Consider the following 21,589-nt stretch of genomic DNA (forward strand, 5'->3'; position numbering starts at 1 on the left):
AAGAAAAGAAAAAGAGTCAGCATAGCTTAGGAGACTTATAGGAAATCATCAAGTGGACCAATATTTATATTATAGGGGTCCCAGAAGGAGAAGAAAGACAGAAAGGGGAAGAACTCTTATTTGGAAAAATAATGACTGAAAACTTTTCCAACCTAGGGAAAGGAAACAGACATACAGATCCAGGAAACCCATTAAGTTCCCATTAAGGTGTAGCCACAATTACACTCACCAAGACACATTATAATTAAACTGTTTAAAGTTAAAGGCAAGGAGAGAATCTTAAAAGAAGCAAGAGAAAAACCAACTTCTTAGGTACAAAGGAACCCTTATAAGACTATAAGCAGATTTTTAGCAGAAACTTTGGAGAAGAGAGTGGCATGATATATAAAGGGAAAAGTATAGTAAAATTCAGAATAATCTCATGATGGAAAGATGGAGGTTAATCACTTACAAAGCTAATATGACAGCTAAAATAGGAAAGAGTCCAAATAATAACTACAGTAACTTGTTACCAGATACACAAGATAAAAATATGTAAATTGTGGCATCTAAAACATGAAAGGTTTCATGGTGGTAAGGGAATAAAATTGTAGTGCTTCAGAATGTATTCAAATTTAAGTTGTTATCAAGTTAAAACAGACATTTATAAATTGTTTTATGTGAACTTCATGGTAACCACAAAACAAAAACCTATAGTAGACACACACACACACACACACACACACACACACACACAAAGAAAAAACTGAACTATACCACTACAGAAAAACATCAAATCACAAAGGAAAAAAGAGAAAAAGAAAGGAGAGCAGAGGAACTACAAAACAATCAGGAAGCAATCAACAATATATAAATAAGCACATATGTATCAATGTTTACTTTAAATATAAATGGGCTAAATTCTCCAATCAAAAGACAGAATGCATGGATGGATTTTATATATGCTGCCAACAAGAGACTTACTTGAGATATAAGAACATAGACTGAAAGTGAAGGGATAAGAAAAGATATTCCATGCAAGCAGAAACCAAAAGAAAGCTAGAGTAGCTATACTTATATCAGATAAAATAAACTTTAAAACAAAGATTATAGGACAAAGAAAGTGATTATGTAATGATAAAGGATCAACCCACCAAAAGAAATTTACATTTGTAAACATGTATGCACATAACATAGGAGCACATAAATATATAAGGCATATATTAACAGATCTAAGAGAGAAATAGAGAGTAAGACAATAATAGTAAGGGACTTTAATATGCCACTTATTGGTCAATTGATGAATAAATCATTCAGACAGAAAAATAATAAAGAAACAATGGTCTTAAATGACATATTAGACCAAATGGACTATGTATACACACATACATATGTATGTACCTACATATACACACACTCACACAAACCATTCCATCCAAAAGCAACAAAATACAAATTCTTCTCAAATACACAAAGAACATTTCTCAGGATAAAGAATATGCTGGGTCACAAAACAAAAAAAATTTTTTTTAAGGTTTTATTTATTTGACACACACAGAGAGAAAGAGCACTAGCAGGGGGAGCAGCAGAGGGAAAGGGAGAAACAGTTACATAATAAACATTACATTAAAAAAATTACATAATAATTCCCTGCACTGAGCAGGGAGCCTGATGCGGGGCTTGATCCCAGGACCCTGGGATCATGACCTGAGCAGAAGGCAGTTGTTTAACCAAGTGAGCAACGCAGGCACCCCCACAAAACAAGTCTTAATAAATTTAAGAAGACTGAAATCATCCTGTCCACAATGATATAAATTAGAAATCACTTACAAGATGAAAATGAAAATTCACAAATATGTAGGGATTAAACTACATGCTTCTGAACAACCATGAATCAAATAAGAAACCAAAAGAGGATGCCAAAAACAACTTGAGACAAAGAAAGTGGAAATACAACATACCAAAACTTATGGGATGTAGAAAAAAAAGCTCTAAAAAGGCAAGTTCATACAGCTAACTGCCTACCTACACCAAGAAATAAGAAAGATCTCAAAAAACCAACCTCTGTACCTCAAGAAACTAGAAAAAGAACAAATGACACCCAAAGTTAGTAAAATGAACAAATTAACAAAGATCAGAGCAGAAATAAATGAAATAGAGACCTAAAAGTCAATAAGTCAATCAAAGTAAGTGTTCTTTTTTTGAAAGATAAACAAAATTGACAAACATTTAGCTAGATTCACCAAGAAAAACAAAAAGAGGATTAAATATCAGAATTGAAAGAGACATCATAACTGATACAATAGAAATACAAAGGATCATAAGAGACTACTATGAACAACTATATACTGAAACAAGATGGACTTGGATAAATTCCTAGAAAAGAAATATATAACCTACAAAGACTGACTCATGACAAAATAGAAAATCTGAATAGAACAATTACTAGTAATAAAATTGATTAAGTAATCAAAAGTTCCCCAAACAGGAGGAGGAGTCAAGATGGCGGAGAAGTAGCAAGCTGAGACTGCTTCAGCTAGCCGGAGATCAGCTAGATAGCTTATCTAAAGATTGCAAACACCTGAAAATCCATCGGCAGATCGAAGAGAAGAAGAACAGCAATTCTGGAAACAGAAAAACAACCACTTTCTGAAAGGTAGGACCGGCGGAGAAGTGAATCCAAAGCGACGGGAAGATAGACCCCGGGGGGAGGGGCCGGCTCCCGGCAAGCGGCGGAGCAACCGCGCACAAAATCAGGACTTTTAAAAGTCTGTTCCGCGGAGGGACATCGCTCCAGAGGCTAAACCGGAGCGAAGCCCACGCGGGGTCAGCGTGGCCTCAGGTCCCGCAGGGTCACAGAAGGATCGGGGGTGTCTGAGTGTCGCAGAGCTTGCGGGTATTGGAACGGGAAAGCCGGCTACAGAGACAGAGCCGACAGTAAGCTCGCAGCTCCGTGTTACCTTGAACCGGTCGCAGGCTCGGTGAGCTCGGAGCGCGGCCGGTGGTCAGGCAGACGGGAGTAACTGGGCGCTGTTCTCTGAGGGCGCACTGAGGAGTGGGGCCCTGGGCTCTCGGCTCCTCCGGGCCGGAGACCAGGAGGCCGCCATTTGTATTCCCGTCCTCTGGAACTCTACGGAAAGCGCTCAGGGAACAAAAGCTCCTGAAAGCAAACCCGAGCGGATTACTCACCCCGGCCCCGGGTAAGGGCGGTGTAATTCCGCCTGGGGCAAAGACACTTGAAAATCACTACAACAGGCCCCTCCCCCAGAAGATCAACAAGAAATCCAGCCGAGACCAAGCTCACCTACCAAGGAGTGCGGTTTCAATACCAAGGAGAGCAGCAGAATTCCAGAGGAGGAGAAAGCCAAGCACGGAACTCATGGCTTTTTTCCTGTGATTTTTTTTAGTCTTGCAGTTAATTTAATTTTTTCTTTTTCATTTTTTTTTTTTTTCTCGCCTTCGGGTAAAATTTTTTTTTTTTTTAACTGTTACCTTTTTCTTTTTTAACGATTTTTTACTAGTTTATCTAATATATATATATTTTTTTTTACATTTTTCTTAGGTGTTTTCTTTTTTAAAAAAAAAAAATTCTTTTCTTTTTTTTTTTTTTTTCTTTTTTCTTTCTTCCTTTTTGAACCTCTTTTTATCCCCTTTCTCCCCACTCACGATTTTGGATCTCTTCTAATTTGGCTAAAGCATATTTTCCTGGGGTTGTTGCCACCCTTTTAGTATTTTACTTGCCCCTTCATTTACTCTTATCTGGACAAAATGACAAGACGTAAAAATTCACCACAAAAAAAAGAACAAGAGGCAGTACCGAAGGCTAGGGACCTAATCAATACAGACATCGGTAATATGTCAGATCTAGAGTTCAGAATGACAATTCTCAAGGTTCTAGCCGGGCTCGAAAAAGGCATGGAAGATATTAGAGAAACCCTCTCGAGAGATATAAAAGCCCTTTCTGGAGAAATAAAAGAACTAAAATCTAACCAAGTTGAAATCAAAAAAGCTATTAATGAGGTGCAATCAAAAATGGAGGCTCTCACTGCTAGGATAAATGAGGCAGAAGAAAGAATTAGTGATATAGAAGACCAAATGACAGAGAATAAAGAAGCTGATCAAAAGAGGGACAAACAGCTACTGGACCACGAGGGGAGAATTCGAGAAATAAGTGACACCATAAGACGAAACAACATTAGAATAATTGGGATTCCAGAAGAAGAAGAAAGTGAGAGGGGAGCAGAAGGTATACTGGAGAGAATTATTGGGGAGAATTTCCCCAATATGGCAAAGGGAACGAGCATCAAAATTCAGGAGGTTCAGAGAATGCCCCTCAAAATAAATAAGAATAGGCCCACACCCCGTCACATAATAGTAAAATTTACAAGTCTCAATGACAAAGAGAAAATCCTGAAAGCAGCCCGGGAAAAGAAGTCTGTAACATACAATGGTAAAAATATTAGATTGGCAGCTGACTTATCCACAGAGACCTGGCAGGCCAGAAAGAGCTGGCATGATATTTTCAGAGCACTAAACGAGAAAAACATGCAGCCAAGAATACTATATCCAGCTAGGCTATCATTGAAAATAGAAGGAGAGATTAAAAGCTTCCAGGACAAACAACAACTGAAAGAATTTGCAAATACCAAACCAGCTCTACAGGAAATATTGAAAGGGGTCCTCTAAGCAAAGAGAGAGCCTACAAGTGGTAGATCAGAAAGGAACAGAGACCATATACAGTAACAGTCACCTTACAGGCAATACAATGGCACTAAATTCATATCTCTCAATAGTTACCCTGAATGTGAATGGGCTAAATGCCCCTGTCAAAAGACACAGGGTATCAGAATGGATAAAAAAACAAAACCCATCTATATGTTGCCTCCAAGAAACACATTTTAAGCCCGAAGACACCTCCAGATTTAAAGTGAGGGGGTGGAAAAGAATTTACCATGCTAATGGACATCAGAAGAAAGCAGGAGTGGCAATCCTTATATCAGATCAATTAGATTTTAAGCCAAAGACTGTAATAAGAGATGAGGAAGGACACTATATCATACTCAAAGGGTCTGTCCAACAAGAAGATTTAACAATTTTAAATATCTATGCCCCCAACGTGGGAGCAGCCAACTATATAAACCAATTAATAACAAAATCAAAGAAACACATAAACAACAATACAATAATAGTAGGGGACTTTAATATTCCCCTCACTGAAATGGACAGGTCATCCAAGCAAAAGATCAGCAAGGAAATAAAGGCCTTAAATGACACACTGGACCAGATGGACATCACAGATATATTCAGAATATTTCATCCCAAAGCAACAGAATACACATTCTTCTCTAGTGCACATGGTACATTCTCCAGAATAGATCACATCCTCGGTCCTAAATCAGGACTCAACCGGTATCAAAAGATTGGGATCATTCCCTGCATATTTTCAGACCACAATGCTCTAAAGCTAGAACTCAACCACAAAAGGAAGTTTGGAAAGAACCCAAATACATGGAGACTAAACAGTATCCTTCTAAAGAATGAATGGGTCAACCGGGAAATTAAAGAAGAATTGAAAAAAATCATGGAAACAAATGATAATGAAAATACAACGGTTCAAAATCTGTGGGACACAACAAAGGCAGTCCTGAGAGGAAAATACATAGCGGTACAAGCCTTTCTCAAGAAACAAGAAAGGTCTCAGGTACACAACCTAACCCTACACCTAAAGGAGCTGGAGAAGGAACAAGAAAGAAACCCTAAGCCCAGCAGGAGAAGAGAAATCATAAAGATCAGAGCAGAAATCAATGAAATAGAAACCAAAAAAACAATAGAACAAATCAACGAAACTAGGAGCTGGTTCTTTGAAAGAATTAATAAAATTGATAAACCCCTGGCCCGACTTATCAAAAAGAAAAGAGAAAGGACCCAAATAAATAAAATCATGAATGAAAGAGGAGAGATCACAACTAACACCAAGGAAATACAAACTATTATAAGAACATACTATGAGCAACTCTACGCCAATAAATTTGACAATCTGGAAGAAATGGATGCATTCCTAGAAACATATAAACTACCACAACTGAACCATGAAGAAATAGAAAGCCTGAACAGACCCATAACCAGTAAGGAGATTGAAACAGTCATTAAAAATCTCCAAACAAACAAAAGCCCAGGGCCAGACGGCTTCCCGGGGGAATTCTACCAAACATTTAAAGAAGAACTAATTCCTATTCTCCTGAAACTGTTCCAAAAAATAGAAATGGAAGGAAAACTTCCAAACTCATTTTATGAGGCCAGCATCACCTTGATCCCAAAACCAGACAAGGATCCCACCAAAAAAGAGAGCTATAGACCGATATCCTTGATGAACACAGATGCGAAAATACTCAACAAAATACTAGCCAATCGGATTCAACAGTACATTAAAAAGATTATTCACCACGACCAAGTGGGATTTATTCCAGGGCTGCAAGGTTGGTTCAACATCCGCAAATCAGTCAATGTGATACAACACATCAATAAAAGTAAGAACAAGAACCATATGATACTCTCAATAGATGCTGAAAAAGCATTTGACAAAGTACAACATCCCTTCCTGATCAAAACTCTTCAAAGTGTAGGGATAGAGGGCACATACCTCAATATCATCAAAGCCATCTATGAAAAACCCACCGCAAATATCATTCTCAATGGAGAAAAACTGAAAGCTTTTCCGCTAAGGTCAGGAACACGGCAGGGATGTCCATTATCACCACTGCTATTCAACATCGTACTAGAGGTCCTAGCCTCAGCAATCAGACAACAAAAGGAAATTAAAGGCATCCAAATCGGCAAAGAAGAAGTCAAATTATCACTCTTCGCAGATGATATGATACTATATGTGGAAAACCCAAAAGACTCCACTCCAAAACTGCTAGAACTTATACAGGAATTCAGTAAAGTGTCAGGATATAAAATCAATGCACAGAAATCAGTTGCATTTCTCTACACCAACAGCAAGACAGAAGAAAGAGATATTAAGGAGTCAATCCCATTTACAATTGCATCCAAAACCATAAGATACCTAGGAATAAACCTAACCAAAGAGACACAGAATCTATACTCAGAAAACTATAAAGTACTCATGAAAGAAATTGAGGAAGACACAAAGAAATGGAAAAATGTTCCATGCTCCTGGATTGGAAGAATAAATATTGTGAAAATGTCTATGCTACCTAAAGCAATCTACACATTTAATGCAATTCCTATCAAAGTACCATCCATCTTTTTCAAAGAAATGGAACAAATAATTCTAAAATTTATATGGAACCAGAAAAGACCTCGAATAGCCAAAGGGATATTGAAAAAGAAAGCCAACGTTGGTGGCATCACAATTCCGGACTTCAAGCTCTATTACAAAGCTGTCATCATCAAGACAGCATGGTACTGGCACAAAAACAGACACATAGATCAATGGAACAGAATAGAGAGCCCAGAAATAGACCCTCAACTCTATGGTCAACTAATCTTCGACAAAGCAGGAAAGAATGTCCAATGGAAAAAAGACAGCCTTTTCAATAAATGGTGCTGGGAAAATTGGACAGCCACATGCAGAAAAATGAAATTGGACCATTTCCTTACACCACACACAAAAATAGACTCAAAATGGATGAAGGACCTCAATGTACGAAAGGAATCCATCAAAATCCTTGAGGAGAACACGGGCAGCAACCTCTTCGACCTCTGCCGCAGCAACATCTTCCTAGGAACAACGCAAAAGGCAAGGGAAGCAAGGGAAAAAATGAACTACTGGGATTTCATCAAGATCAAAAGCTTTTGCACAGCAAAGGAAACAGTTAACAAAATCAAAAGACAACTGACAGAATGGGAGAAGATATTTGCAAACGACATATCAGATAAAGGACTAGTGTCCAGAATCTATAAAGAACTTAGCAAACTCAACACCCAAAGAACAAATAATCCAATCAAGAAATGGGCAGAAGACATGAACAGACATTTCTGCAAAGAAGACATCCAGATGGCCAACAGACACATGAAAAAGTGCTCCATATCACTTGGCATCAGGGAAATACAAATCAAAACCACAATGAGATATCACCTCACACCAGTCAGAATGGCTAAAATCAACAAGTCAGGAAATGACAGATGCTGGCGAGGATGCGGAGAAAGGGGAACCCTCCTACACTGTTGGTGGGAATGCAAGCTGGTGCAGCCACTCTGGAAAACAGCATGGAGGTTCCTCAAAATGTTGAAAATAGAACTGCCCTATGACCCAGCAATTGCACTATTGGGTATTTACCCTAAAGATACAAATGTAGTGATCCAAAGGGACACATGCACCCGAATGTTTATAGCAGCAATGTCCACAATAGCCAAACTATGGAAAGAACCTAGATGTCCATCAACAGATGAATGGATCAAGAAGATGTGGTATATATACACAATGGAATACTATGCAGCCATCAAAAGAAATGAAATCTTGCCATTTGCAACAACATGGATGGAACTAGAGCGTATCATGCTTAGCGAAATAAGTCAAGCAGAGAAAGACAACTATCATATGATCTCCCTGATATGAGGAAGTGGTGATGCAACATGGAGGCTTAAGTGGGTAGAAGAATAAATGAAACAAGATGGGATTGGGAGGGAGACAAACCATAAGTGACTCTTAATCTCACAAAACAAACTGAGGGTTGCCGGGGGGAGGGGGTTGGGGAGAAGGGGGTGGGATTATGGACATTGGGGAGGGTATGTGATTTGGTGAGTGCTGTGAAGTGTGTAAACCTGGTGATTCACAGACCTGGGGATAAAAATATATGTATATAAAAAATATATGTTTATAAAAAATAAAAAATTAAAAAAAAAAAAAAAAAAAAAAAAAAAAAGTTCCCCAAACAGAATTCTTCACTGGTGGATGGTGGATTCTACCAAACATTTAAATAACAATACAAATCCTTCTCAAATTCCTCAAAAGAAAAAAAAGTAAGAAAAGGACTATTTCAAAACTCACTTTATAAGGCTCATGTAAGTTTGAAAAGCACTGCCCTAGAGTACTTGTTAGAAAGGAATAGTGAGAAAGTCTCATAACCGAATCAAAATTTGCGTTAAGGCCAAGAAATCACCATGTTTTATAGATATGCCAGGATAGATTAGGAGCTGGAATAAATTTGAGAATTACTAGAGGAAATGAGAAGGCATAGGACAATTTTGAAAAGTAGAGTGACCCCCTCCAATATTCTCATGAGAAAGGTTATCCTGGATATGCTGTGGAATGTTTGAGAAATATTGGTGACACACCATCAGGAGAGACAAGAGTAGAGTGAATTGCCAGGAGTGATTTCACCACAGAACAAGGACCCCAAGCCATGCCAAAGCTATGAGGAGAGGGTAGGCAGGAACTTGAAATTTCCGCAGTATGGCTGCATACCCAAAGATGTGACAGGCAGGGAAAGAAAACCTGTGATGGCTTCACAAGTGGCTGAGCTTAGATGGTTTTCTTCCTGTTACTGTGCTCCCATGCCTCATTTGAATCACAATTCCAATGTGAGCTGGGCAAAGGAGTTTCGTCCTCAAATCATAGCATTAGAGAGAAAGAAAGATCCAGAATATATACTGGTTCATTAAAACTCTGGTTTGTTGATAGCATGACCACTGAGAGATACTCAAGCCATGGGCCAGATGGGAGATCCTGTAAAATTCCAGACAGGAGGTAGGGATTTATGTCAGGGCAGGGATGTGGAGATGATTGGAATAGGAAGTTGTGAGAGCAGCCCTGGATATGAGGGCTGAAGACAGCTATACAGCAGAAATGGTGCCCACCTTTATAGACTCTGGGCATGGAGGGGAGCTCCAACCTGGGGGGCCTCTGTGTGCCAGCCTGAGGGAGCACTAGTGGTTGATAATGCAGAAAAGGAGCTCCAGAGAAGCAGAAATTAGTGATGAAGTGACCCAAACGTGGGAACTGTCCATCATTCTCAAACAACAATGACTGTCCCATGTGGGGCACATTCAGGCCTGCATCTGAAGTGGGTTCCAGCTGTTCAGGTCACACTGAGGCCATTCAGGCAGCCTCTATCCTTCAGCCCTCTGTAATCTGGCTCTATTCTCTTATCTAACAGCCTATGTGTAAGTTCAGGGTCTGAGGCTGACCAGAAGAGCCAGCACAGCTCTGGCCTTCCAGAGAAAGGGCCCAGGACCTCTGAACACACCTCATTCTCAAGATGTACCCTTCATCTGCGGCCTGGGCTCAGAGCTTCACTTCCCATGTGCCCCAATGGGTCAGGAGTGAAGATGCTGACACTCCCTCAGGGTGACATCTATCCTTTCAACTCCGTATCTACAGAGTACAGTTAAAGTGCTGAATATATGTTCTGTCAGGACAGTCCCCAAATAACCCATTATATGTGGAATTCCTTTTACATGTTTTTTCTTGTAGGGAACTTTTTCCTAAAGACTATAATATGATTTGCTATAGTATCAAAAGACAAAATTAAAAGAGCTGCATAGTTCCGTCTGGGGATTAAAAATAAATAAATAAACAGAACCCCAAACTCCCATCCCCCAAGAACTAGAATGATTTCCTGGAGGAATCTACTTTTATTAAAACCTGCGTGTGAGTTCCATAGGCAAGAGCAAAGCAGACTTGTATAGCACATATGGAAATGTGTGGCAAAGTAGTCTCATCGGTTTAAGTTAAGAATCTTTGAAAGGTAAGAGTTTGAACATTGTTTTATAGGAGAATAGAGCACCATTTATAAGCAGACATATTCGACAAGCTGACTGTCAGAAAGCAAAGTATTTCATGGAAATTCAATGCAACATCTTCACTAATAATATGCTCACTAAAGGTTAGTTTCTCCCTTCCTTGCTCTACCTAACTGGTGGCGTTGCATCACCAAGTTTTGTCTTATTTTCTTAGTCTGCATCTTAATCCTCCAGGTGATCGTGTTTTCAGGTTTGGCCTAAGAATTTCAAGTCAGAACCAGAGCCCCATACCCTCCACCAAGGTCACACTGGGAACTGAGCTCACAAAGCAGTCTCATGAGTTCAGAATCCTATAGCATGTACCTTGCTATAGCTTCCCAAGCAGTGTACTAGATCAGGAGGAAAATATGGAAATGAAAGAGAATGGAGAGTTGGGGAGTGTCATGCAAAATGTTTTACAGCTCATTTTTAGTGATTTTTTTTTTTTTTTTTAAAGTATGGTCCACAGCCAGCATGGAGCCCAATACAGGGTTGGAGCTCACAACTCTAAGATTAAGGACCGAGCTGAGATTAAGACTCAGATGTTTAATGGACTGGGCCCTCTTTTTCGTCATTTTATAAATGTTCCAGGAAGCTACAACTATAATAGTATGGAAGAGGAATAGTGACTTCTGATTTTCCAGCATTTGACCTGTCTGGCATGGATACCTCTCAGCACTGCCCAGGGGTCACACTGAGGTCATTCGGGCAGCCTCTATCCTTCAGCCCGGGGTAGGATCAGGAAAGTAATAATTTTACTCCTGATAGATTTTAGATCACAGCTGAAGATGGAATGAACAGAAAACCAAAGACTCAAAGCTAGAGTTCAAACACAAATACCTAGTTGTAATTGAGTTATGTACTGACTGGTAAGGTATGGCCAACAGCTACTATTTGGGCAGGCCTCCCCAATTATGGGAAGAGTGAAGCACATGCAATGGCTCAGCACTGCTGGTGGGCGTGCAGCCTGACGAGTCTTTGACCAAGTCATGACACCTCTAGGCATCTACCATATAGAACTACTCATACAAGAGTACAAAGATAATACAAATGAGGATGTTTACTTCAGTGCACTTTGTCCAAGGGAAACGTTGGAAAAAACCCTGAAAATCCACAAAAGAGGATGTGACTAAAAAACTGAAGGTGCATGCAGCACATTTGCAACCTTTGTAATAAAATGAACAGTGTGCAGTTACACTGATCATATAGCATGACCTCACTGTTGGAAAAATTATCTATCAAGACATATATATCAATGTCAACTTATGAATAAAAATATCTGGAAGGCGATGCTCCAAGCAGCAGAGATTAGGGAAAAAGCAGGGAGGGGAAAAAGGAGACTGACATTCCATCTTAAATGCCCATGTAATTCTGTATTATTAAATCTTAAAAACTAAGTATTATTTTCATAACTAAAACAAACTGATACTTTATAGTTTTTCATTTCTAGGTCTATCATTTAGTAAATGAACAAATTAAGTAAAAGCAACAGAATGAAACTTTTAGATACCTAAACCTTTTTTTTTTTTAATTTTTTATTTTTTATAAACATATATTTTTATCCCCAGGGGAACTAGGAACTGGTTCTTTGAAAGAATTAATAAAATTGATAAACCCCTGGCCCGACTTATCAAAAAGAAAAGAGAAAGGACCCAAATAAATAAAATTATGAATGAAAGAGGAGAGATCACAACTAACACCAAAGAAATACAAACTATTATAAGAACATACTATGAGCAACTCTACGCCAATAAATTTGACAATCTGGAAGAAATGGATGCATTCCTAGAAACATATAAACTACCACAACTGAACCAGGAAGAAATAGAAAGCCTGAACAGACCCATAACCAATAAGGAGATTGAAACAGTCATTAAAAATCTCCAAACAAACAAAAGCCCAGGGCCAGACGGCTTCCCGGGGGAATTCTACCAAACATTTAAAGAAGAACTAATTCCTATTCTCCTGAAACTGTTCCAAAAAATAGAAATGGAAAGAAAACTTCTAAACTCATTTTATGAGGCCAGCATCACCTTGATCCCAAAACCAGACAAGGATCCCACCAAAAAAGAGAGCTATAGACCAATATCCTTGATGAACACAGATGCGAAAATACTCAACAAAATACTAGCCAATAGGATTCAACAGTACATTAAAAGGATTATTCACCACGACCAAGTGGGATTTATTCCAGGGCTGCAAGGTTGGTTCAACATCCGCAAATCAGTCAATATGATACAACACATCAATAAAAGAAAGAACAAGAACCATATGATACTCTCAATAGATGCTGAAAAAGCATTTGACAAAGTACAGCATCCCTTCCTGATCAAAACTCTTCAAAGTGTAGGGATAGAGGGCACATACCTCAATATCATCAAAGCCATCTATGAAAAACCCACCGCAAATATCATTCTCAATAGAGAAAAACTGAAAGCTTTTCCGCTAAGGTCAGGAACACGGCAGGGATGTCCATTATCACCACTGCTATTCAACATAGTACTAGAGGTCCTAATCTCAGCAATCAGACAACAAAAGGAAATTAAAGGCATCCAAATCGGCAAAGAAGAAGTCAAACTATCACTCTTTGCAGATGATATGATACTATATGTGGAAAACCCAAAAGACTCCACTCCAAAACTGCTAGAACTTATACAGGAATTCAGTAAAGTGTCAGGATATAAAAATCAATGCACAGAAATCAGTTGCATTTCTCTACACCACAGCAAGACAGAAGAGAAATTAAGGAGTCCATCCCATTTATAATTGCACCCAAAACCATAAGATACCTAGGAATAAACCTAACCAAAGAGGCATAGATACCTGGACCTTTTAACTGCTTCTTTGAAAAAGCACATGAAGGGGCGCCTGGGTGGCTCAGTGGTTTGGGCTGCTGCCTTCGGCTCGGGTCATGATCTCAGGGTCCTGGGATCGAGCCCTGCACTGGGCTCCCTGCTCCGCAGGAAGCCTGCTTCCCTCTTTCTCTCTCTCTCTCTCTCTGCCTGCCTCTCTGCCTACTTGTGATCTCTGTCTGTCAAATAAATAAATAAAATCTTTAAAAAAAAAAAAAAAAAAGAAAAAGCACATGAAATCTGCTTTCCATACTGATCTAAGTGCCATCCCTCCCATGCACAAGGGGGAATTTGTGCCGGGTGTGAGTAGACAGATTTTACTCACTTGCACTGAAGCATTTGGTTTTCATTAGACTCCAACTTAAATATTTACTTTGTATTTACAAAATAACAAGACACGAAACTATACTCTGGAAATTAAAATGCATGTTCTTGAACAGAGAGGGGGAGGATTATAACACATGATTGGGAGTACAATCACTGGGTTTAAAAATACAGAGAAATTTGGTTGCATTAAAACCCCATATACTATGGGTTGCCTGTATCAGTCGGTTAAGCATCTGACTTTTGATTTCGGCCCAGGTCATGATCTGAGTCTTGAAACCAAGTCCCACATCAGGCTTTGGCTGGGAGTGGATGCTACTGGGGATTCTCTCTCTGTCCCTGTCCCTCTGCCCCACCCCACCCCTCAAACTTGCGTGCATGCTCTCTCTTAAAAAAGAAAAACAAAAACAAAACCCATATCCTACTCTCCTAATTATGGGGAAAGTCACTGTCAAAGCTTTTTCCAGTAAATGCACAGTAGGTTCCTAATCTAGTTCTGTTATTGTAGAAGGCAAATTGAACATTTTTTTTTTTGCAGAGGATTCGGTAAAGATACAGGATCATACTGAGAGAGGATAATGTAATATGCACATCTTAATGACAATACATAAACAACATAGCAAACTTAGTGGCAAAAAGAAGAGTCACTAAATGTTTTATGCTAAAATCCCTTGTTCTCATAAGACATGTCTACGTAGGCAAGTTTGAGTAGAAAACAAAAAGAATGATCTGGATGATTTGAGGAAATCATTACTTTGGCCTGCCCTATCTAGACACTTGAGGCAAATGGATTTCCTAACCTCACAAAATTATCAAGATAATCTTCTCAGTTCTCCACTTCATCTCCCCACTTCCCTTAGGGGGACCATCTACACGTGAATGACAATGGATCACAACTTGTCCTTTACAGTGATTGATATTCTATAGAGAGACTGGTGGCCATGGTTCCCATGGGCCCTTTGGTCCACTTAACACAGTTTAATACCTGTGTGTGGATGGGTCATGGTTGGATTATGTGTAAACCACGTCAGGATTTTCCCTGTTTTTCTTTACTAGTGCTTCATAGTTAACAAAATCATGAACTGCTTTGGTATCAGATACCTTGCTTCTGCATAAACAACTTTTCAGTTGGATTCTTCCAACTGAAGAGAGACACTATGGAGAGAGAGAGAGAGAGAGAGAGAGAGAGACACTATGAAGGAAGAGAAAACTGTTTTAAGACCACTGGAAAATTGGAAAGCTTGTGCTGATTATCATCTGTGTTGTTCAGAGTTATTTTCTTGAAACCTTGTCTTCTCATATTGTAAAAAGGTTGATATCCAGGATCTATAATGAACTCGTCAAACTCAACACATACAAAACAGACAATCATATCATAAAATGGGAAGAAGGGGCACCTGGGTGGCTCAGTGGGTTAAGCCTCTGCCTTCAGCTCAGGTCATGATCCCAGGGTCCTGGGATCAAGCCCCACATCGGGCTCTCTGCGCTGCAGGGAGCCTGCTTCCTCCTCTCTCTCTGCCTGCCTCTCTGCCTACTTGTGATCTCTGTCAGATAAATAAAGAAAAACTCTTTAAAAAAAATAGGCAGAAGATATGGACAGACACTTCTCCAATAAAGACATACAAACGGCTATCAGACACATGAAAAAATGTTCATCATCACTAGCCATCAGGGAGATTCAAATTAAAACCACATTGAGATATCACCTTACACCAGTTAGAATGGCCAAAATTAGCAAGACAGGAAACAACATGTATTGGAGAGGATGTGAAGAAAGGGGAACCCTCTTACACGGTTGGTGGGAATGCAAGTTGGTGCAGCCTCTTTGGAGAACAGTGTGGAGATTCCTCAAGAAATTAAAAATAGAATTTCCCTATGACCCTGCCATTGCACTCCTGGATATTTACCCCAAAGATACAGATGTAGTGAAAAGAAGGGCGATCTGTACCCCAATGTTTATGGCAGCAATGGCCACGGTCGCCAAACTGTGGAAAGAACCAAGATGCCCTTCAACGGATGAATGGATAAGGAAGATGTGGTCCATATACACTATGGAGTATTATGCCTCCATCAGAAAGGACGAATACCCAACTTTTGTAGCAACATGGATGGGACTGGAAGAGATTATGCTGAGTGAAATAAGTCAAGCAGAGAGAGTCAATTATCATATGGTTTCACTTATTAGTGGAGCATAACAAAAAGCATAGAGGACATGGGGAGTTAGAGAGGAGAAGGGAGTTGGGGTAAATTGGAAGGGGAGGTGAATCATGAGAGACTATGGACTCTGAAAAACAATCTGAGGGGTTTGAAGTGTGGGGGGGTGGGAGGTCGGGGTACCAGGTGGTGGGTATTATAGAGGGCACGGATTGCATGGAGCACTGGGTGTGGTGAAAAAATAATGATATTGTTATGCTGAAAATAAATAAATTTTAAAAAATGGGCTTTGTGATGATTTTGCAAACTTAAAATTTGTAAGAATTATATGTTCAGGAGGCTCTCATGACTTCAATTACGAGTTTCAGAGAATCATATCTGTAAAATTATTTTTAAAAAACCTAGACAATAAAATTCAACTTGGACAAGGTGTTATCTTATATAATTACCTTAAAAAACAAAACTTAATGGGGGCTTAAGTGGGTACGAGAAGAATAAATGAAAGAAGATGGGATTGGGAGGGAGACAAACCATAAGTGACTCTTAATCTCACAAAACAAACTGAGGGTTGCTGGGGGGAGGGGGTTTGGGAGAAAGGGGTGGTATTATGGACATTGGGGAGGGTATGTGTTTTGGTGAGTGCTGTGAAGTGTGTAAACCTGGTGATTCACAGACCTGTACCCCTGGGGATAAAAATATATGTTTATAAAAAATAAAAAATTATATTATAAAAAAAAAAAAACTTAAAACCTCCCAGTGTTTGGAGAAAAATAGCTCTTTCACACTGAATAGTCTCACAATGCTTCATAATTTTCTCATAAAAAATAAATCTCAGAAACATTGGCCTTTTCCACATTCCTAGCCATTGACTTTTGTTTTCAATCATGAGGATGAAGAAAATAAATGAAGACGCTATAAGTCAGGAATCTGTAGAAGTTCCTCTCTCCAGCAAAACTTGTTTTGCAAGTAAAATTTAACATTCCGGAACTGTTTATGGAGATATGGAACAAAGTTGTTTTTATATGTCAATGGGGTCAATTTTTTAAAAACAGTAGTAAAGAGTCAATATAACTGAAGAGAATAGTGAAGTTGTATTAAACACCGATGTAAAAATATATTCAAACTAGTGGAGAATTTCCTATTGTTAAACTAATTGTACCAAGTGCAATTTGTACCAAGTTCTTCTCCATGAACAAATTAATGAGCCCCAACTCTTTCTCCAGTGAAATACACGCTTGAGTAAGACTCACAGATGAAGATAAATCCCTTGAGATCTCAATTATCTTTTACTATATTCTAAATCTAGGACATTAATTTCAGGATATGTAGAAATTAAATAAGATGGTATTCTTTTTCATCCTAAAGCAAGTAGTGAGTTTGATTGCCCACTCTCCCCACAAAATACCACAACTTACCACATAGTTCTTCTGTGTCAAGATTGCTGAAAAGAAAAGAAAGAAAATTGTTACTTTGTAATATTTAAGTTTTAATATACTTAAATACAGTCATCCCCCCCAATCTATATAGCTATATTAAAAAATGATATGTAGCTATGGTATTTCTCTTATAAATTCTACATTGCTTAAATAATCATTAACAATGATTACGTCAGGGAACCCGGGTGGCTCAGTGGGCTAAAGCCTCTGCCTTCAGCTCAGGTCATGATCCCAGGGTCTTGGGTCACTGGGCTCTCTGCTCAATGGGGAGGCTGCTCTTCCTCTTTCTCTGCCTGCCTCTCTGCCTACCTGTGATCTCTGTCTGTCAAATAAATAAATAAAATATTTTAAAAAACAAACAATGATTACATCAGATTCTAACTTTGAGCAAATAATTTCTGGGGTTTGTGTCTCCCCCAGTATCATGCTGGGGAATACTGCCTAATTGTGAAGAACAGAGACTCTGGAGCCAGAATGCCTGAGTTCAAATCTTGACTCTACCATTTACCACCCATGTGACCATGACTTCTTTACATCCTAGGGCTCAGTTCCTCGACAACAAGAGGGAATAGTAGGTTCTGTTTCATAGGAATACAATAGGATATAAATGGGCTAATACATTTAAAGCAGTTAAAAGAGTAACTAGCACAAAATAAGCACTTAAAATATGTTAGCTATCTGGATTCCTGACTGGTTAGAACTGCTAGAACTTCCATATCTAAACTCAATCTATGTGGTAAGTTTGACTCCATGCCGTTTGGAATGATTTCTGACACATGACAAAGAGTCACATGTCTTTTTGCATTATATTTACATGTAAATTATATTTCCATGTAAACAATAGTTACCTCTTAGTCTTATGAAGATAAATATATAAATATAGCATAGCAGATGAAATATTAGCAGATATAATTCATTCCTATTAGAACAAGGTCTTGACCATGGCAGGCACGGTATAGGAATTCAAGAATGGTTCAAAATTGACAATAAATCAATCTAAGATACATTGTAACTTAGAGGAGAAAATTCCTACTTAACACCAGATGGGAATTTAATAAAATTCAAATATTCACTCCTAATTATAAAAAGTTTAAATGAAATTGGAATAAAAGTCTCTGAAAGATGATAAAGACTTACTAAAGTCAACTGCAAACATCAATTAACTGAAAATCTCGGACTTTAATTCAGCTTCCACTGGTGAAAGCCCAGTGTAAATGAAGGTCATAATCCAGTCCTCCTCTATGTGGCAGGCAGGGCTGCTGGGCTGGAGGGTTATTCGTGGGATCATTCCAAACCCTGGGTCTTTTAACCAGTTCCATCCCTAGTTGTACTAATTTTAAATTAAGGATTTTATCCTCAGATACTGAATATTTGATCTTGTATAAAGGATATCTCCTCTCTTGAGCAGGTCTTTTTGTAAAGTAGCATTTGCCACCAGGCAGAAAACGTAAAGCCTTCTGCAGCAGTTTCAGTGTGGGTTTCTGTTCAGTCATTCATTCATTTTTCCCCACAGGCATTCACCATTATGTGCCAGGCACTGTTCTAACCACCACAGATCAATGAGGTTGCAACAGATACTGAAAGGAGTATGTCCGATCACTTGTCTCTAGCAGCTGGATTTAGAAGTAGACTTCTACAGTAAATAATAATAATGTGATAAAATAGTTACTATGAGGGAAGTGGCTCATTGCAAGATTATCAGGGGCTATAGAGGATGAAATTTTGAGGCTAAATCTCAAGTGCTAAGTAGGAGTAGAAAAGGCAGGCAAAGGAAGAACATTCCAGTTAGAAGAAACACTATTTGCAATAAAATTTATGAACACGAATAGTTCCTTCGAGTGGAACATAGATCATCAATGAAGAAATGGAACAAAACAATGAAAAGCCTCATGTGATCATCTAAAAAGTTTCTATGTTCTCTTGTCAACTTGGAGTCACAGAGAATTTTAAAAGCGAATGACATCATCTGATTCATACTTTAGGAAGTTCACTAACAGATTGGTTGAGGTTAGACCAAAAGAGGATGAAAAGAGGCTTAGAGAGCAGTTTGGATATTATTTCTATAGTCTGGACCAGTTGATTCCAGATTGAAGTATACAACCCAAAGGGTGTACAAGGCCATCCAATGGGAGCAAGAAGAAGTACCTGCACATCAGACACACACACCTTTAAAACTTTATTTTGAAATAATTCCAACCTACAAAAAAAAAAGGGGGCCCTTCACCTAACCATTCCCCCAGTTGTTGGCATTTTATTTTGCTTACCACATTCTTTCTCTGTATATGTTTCTTTAACTCACTTGATTATACATTGCAGATAATGATATTCTTTACCCCTAAATGCTTCAGGGTGTAGTTTCTACAAATAAATATGTTCTCTTATGTTCAAGTGATGGGATTAATATTGATTCAATGCCATTATTAAATCCAGCAGTTCTTAAATATCTGTATTTATATTTAAGCTTATACTTTTTTGCACATAATTTTACAGTGTATAAGTATTAATACAGTGTGCCTACATAGGATATGATTTTCAAGTCTTTATATATCAAAATTTCAAGCCAAAAAAGCATTGGCTAAAATGGGAGCTTGATCAGAAGTGTAGGACGGATAGGCAGTGATAGAGAGAGGAGCAAAAAGAATACACAGAAGGGAAGGGTTTTAAGGTAAAACCATCAAAGCTTGGAATCTTATTGGATTCAGAATTAGACCACTTAGACATTTTTAGTATCATGTCAAGCATTTTGGTCATTAATACTTACATGTCATTTCCTAACCTCAGTATTTCCATAGAACTTCAGACTTGGAAAAGGACATTAAGGGTCACTCTGTTTTTGTATCTTCCTCAGAATGGTTCACAGATTCATAATGAGATTTTTTTTAATTTCAAAGGAATAAACAGTCAATCCATTATGGAAACTGAATAACATGGAATATATCATCAAACATAGTTCAGAGTAATTTGCATGACATTAGTTCTACTTGTTCCTCAATAAAATGCTATGTTCTTAAAGCATTTTAAGTGATCCCCTCAAACATTCCTTTATTTAGCTGTTTCTGTGCTGTGTTGTTTGTTCTTTTTATAGTAGACTTACATGGGTGAATTCTATAGGACTGATTTCTTTCGAGATAGCTCCATCCTGTAGTAACACAGGGTTGTAAAGAAATATTAAGCCATAGATAAGCCTACAGTGTATCTGAGAGTGTGTGATATTGTTCTGCTTTTTTCCGTGTTTATAGTAAGAAAACCTATAATCTTTCAGCTATGCCATTTTTTAAAAAAATGGAAAGTCACGTTTAAAAAAAAAAATGCTAGTCACATTGTAAACATCTTTACTGAAACAGAAGCAGAGGGGTGTTACTACCAGAATGCATTCTCAGCTAGAAGCCAAGGAGGGGTAAAGAACAAAGACATTCACTGCCGCCTGACTGACAGTTGTGAGGGGGAGAAATGGAAACAAACGAAGTGTTCATTAGCAGAATAACTAAGCAAATTGCATATCATTATATAATCATTAAAATGTATCTAAAGATTTGTCAATTGCTTGAAAAAAGTTTATGTTTAAAAGGTTAAAATGTAAAACCAGATATAAATGGTATATATAAAATTTAAAAAATGCATATGTTAAGTACTTGGCAAAAAATTAAGTAACAATACCAGTAACAGGTCACACTGCTTCTGGATGCTGGGACTTTGGATGAGTTTGCTCTTGCCTTCTTTACAGTTTTCCAAATCTTTGGTTTCTCTTATTATAAGGTTTCATTTATAACGGGAAAAGCAAACTCTGATTATAAATAGAAAATTGGGAAAAGATGAAGCATAAAAGGTAAGGTTCACATGATTTAACTTATGAATCTATTTTGTATAAATTACAATATATCTGTCAGTTTGGACCTGCCTCTCAACTTTACAAGAAAACACCATTCAGACACTGTAAGTGTAACACAGACACAACATATACTGAACACCATTCATTTACAAGTCTCGGGGGCATCTGAAGTTGTTTTGACTGGACTCTTCTATTGTTGGGCACTGTATGTTCTGAAGAACTGAACTGCTCTCCTGAGAAGTATGTTTATTGTCAAGAAAATAGATTTG

The 21,589-nt window shown here is 38.3% G+C and overlaps 1 protein-coding gene across 1 annotated transcript in view; it reads right to left on the reverse strand.

The window, feature by feature from the left end:
- The window catches only part of NECAB1 (N-terminal EF-hand calcium binding protein 1), a 218,656-nt gene that overhangs the window by 123,842 nt on the left and 73,225 nt on the right, over nt 1-21,589 (reverse strand). Inside the window, exon 4 of the mRNA XM_059166058.1 lies at nt 17,471-17,496. Coding sequence (XP_059022041.1) covers nt 17,471-17,496 — 26 coding nt within the window. The remainder of the gene's footprint in view (nt 1-17,470; nt 17,497-21,589) is intronic.

This window comes from Mustela lutreola, chromosome 3, assembly GCF_030435805.1.
Source record: "Mustela lutreola isolate mMusLut2 chromosome 3, mMusLut2.pri, whole genome shotgun sequence".
NCBI classification, from domain to species: Eukaryota; Metazoa; Chordata; class Mammalia; order Carnivora; family Mustelidae; genus Mustela; species Mustela lutreola.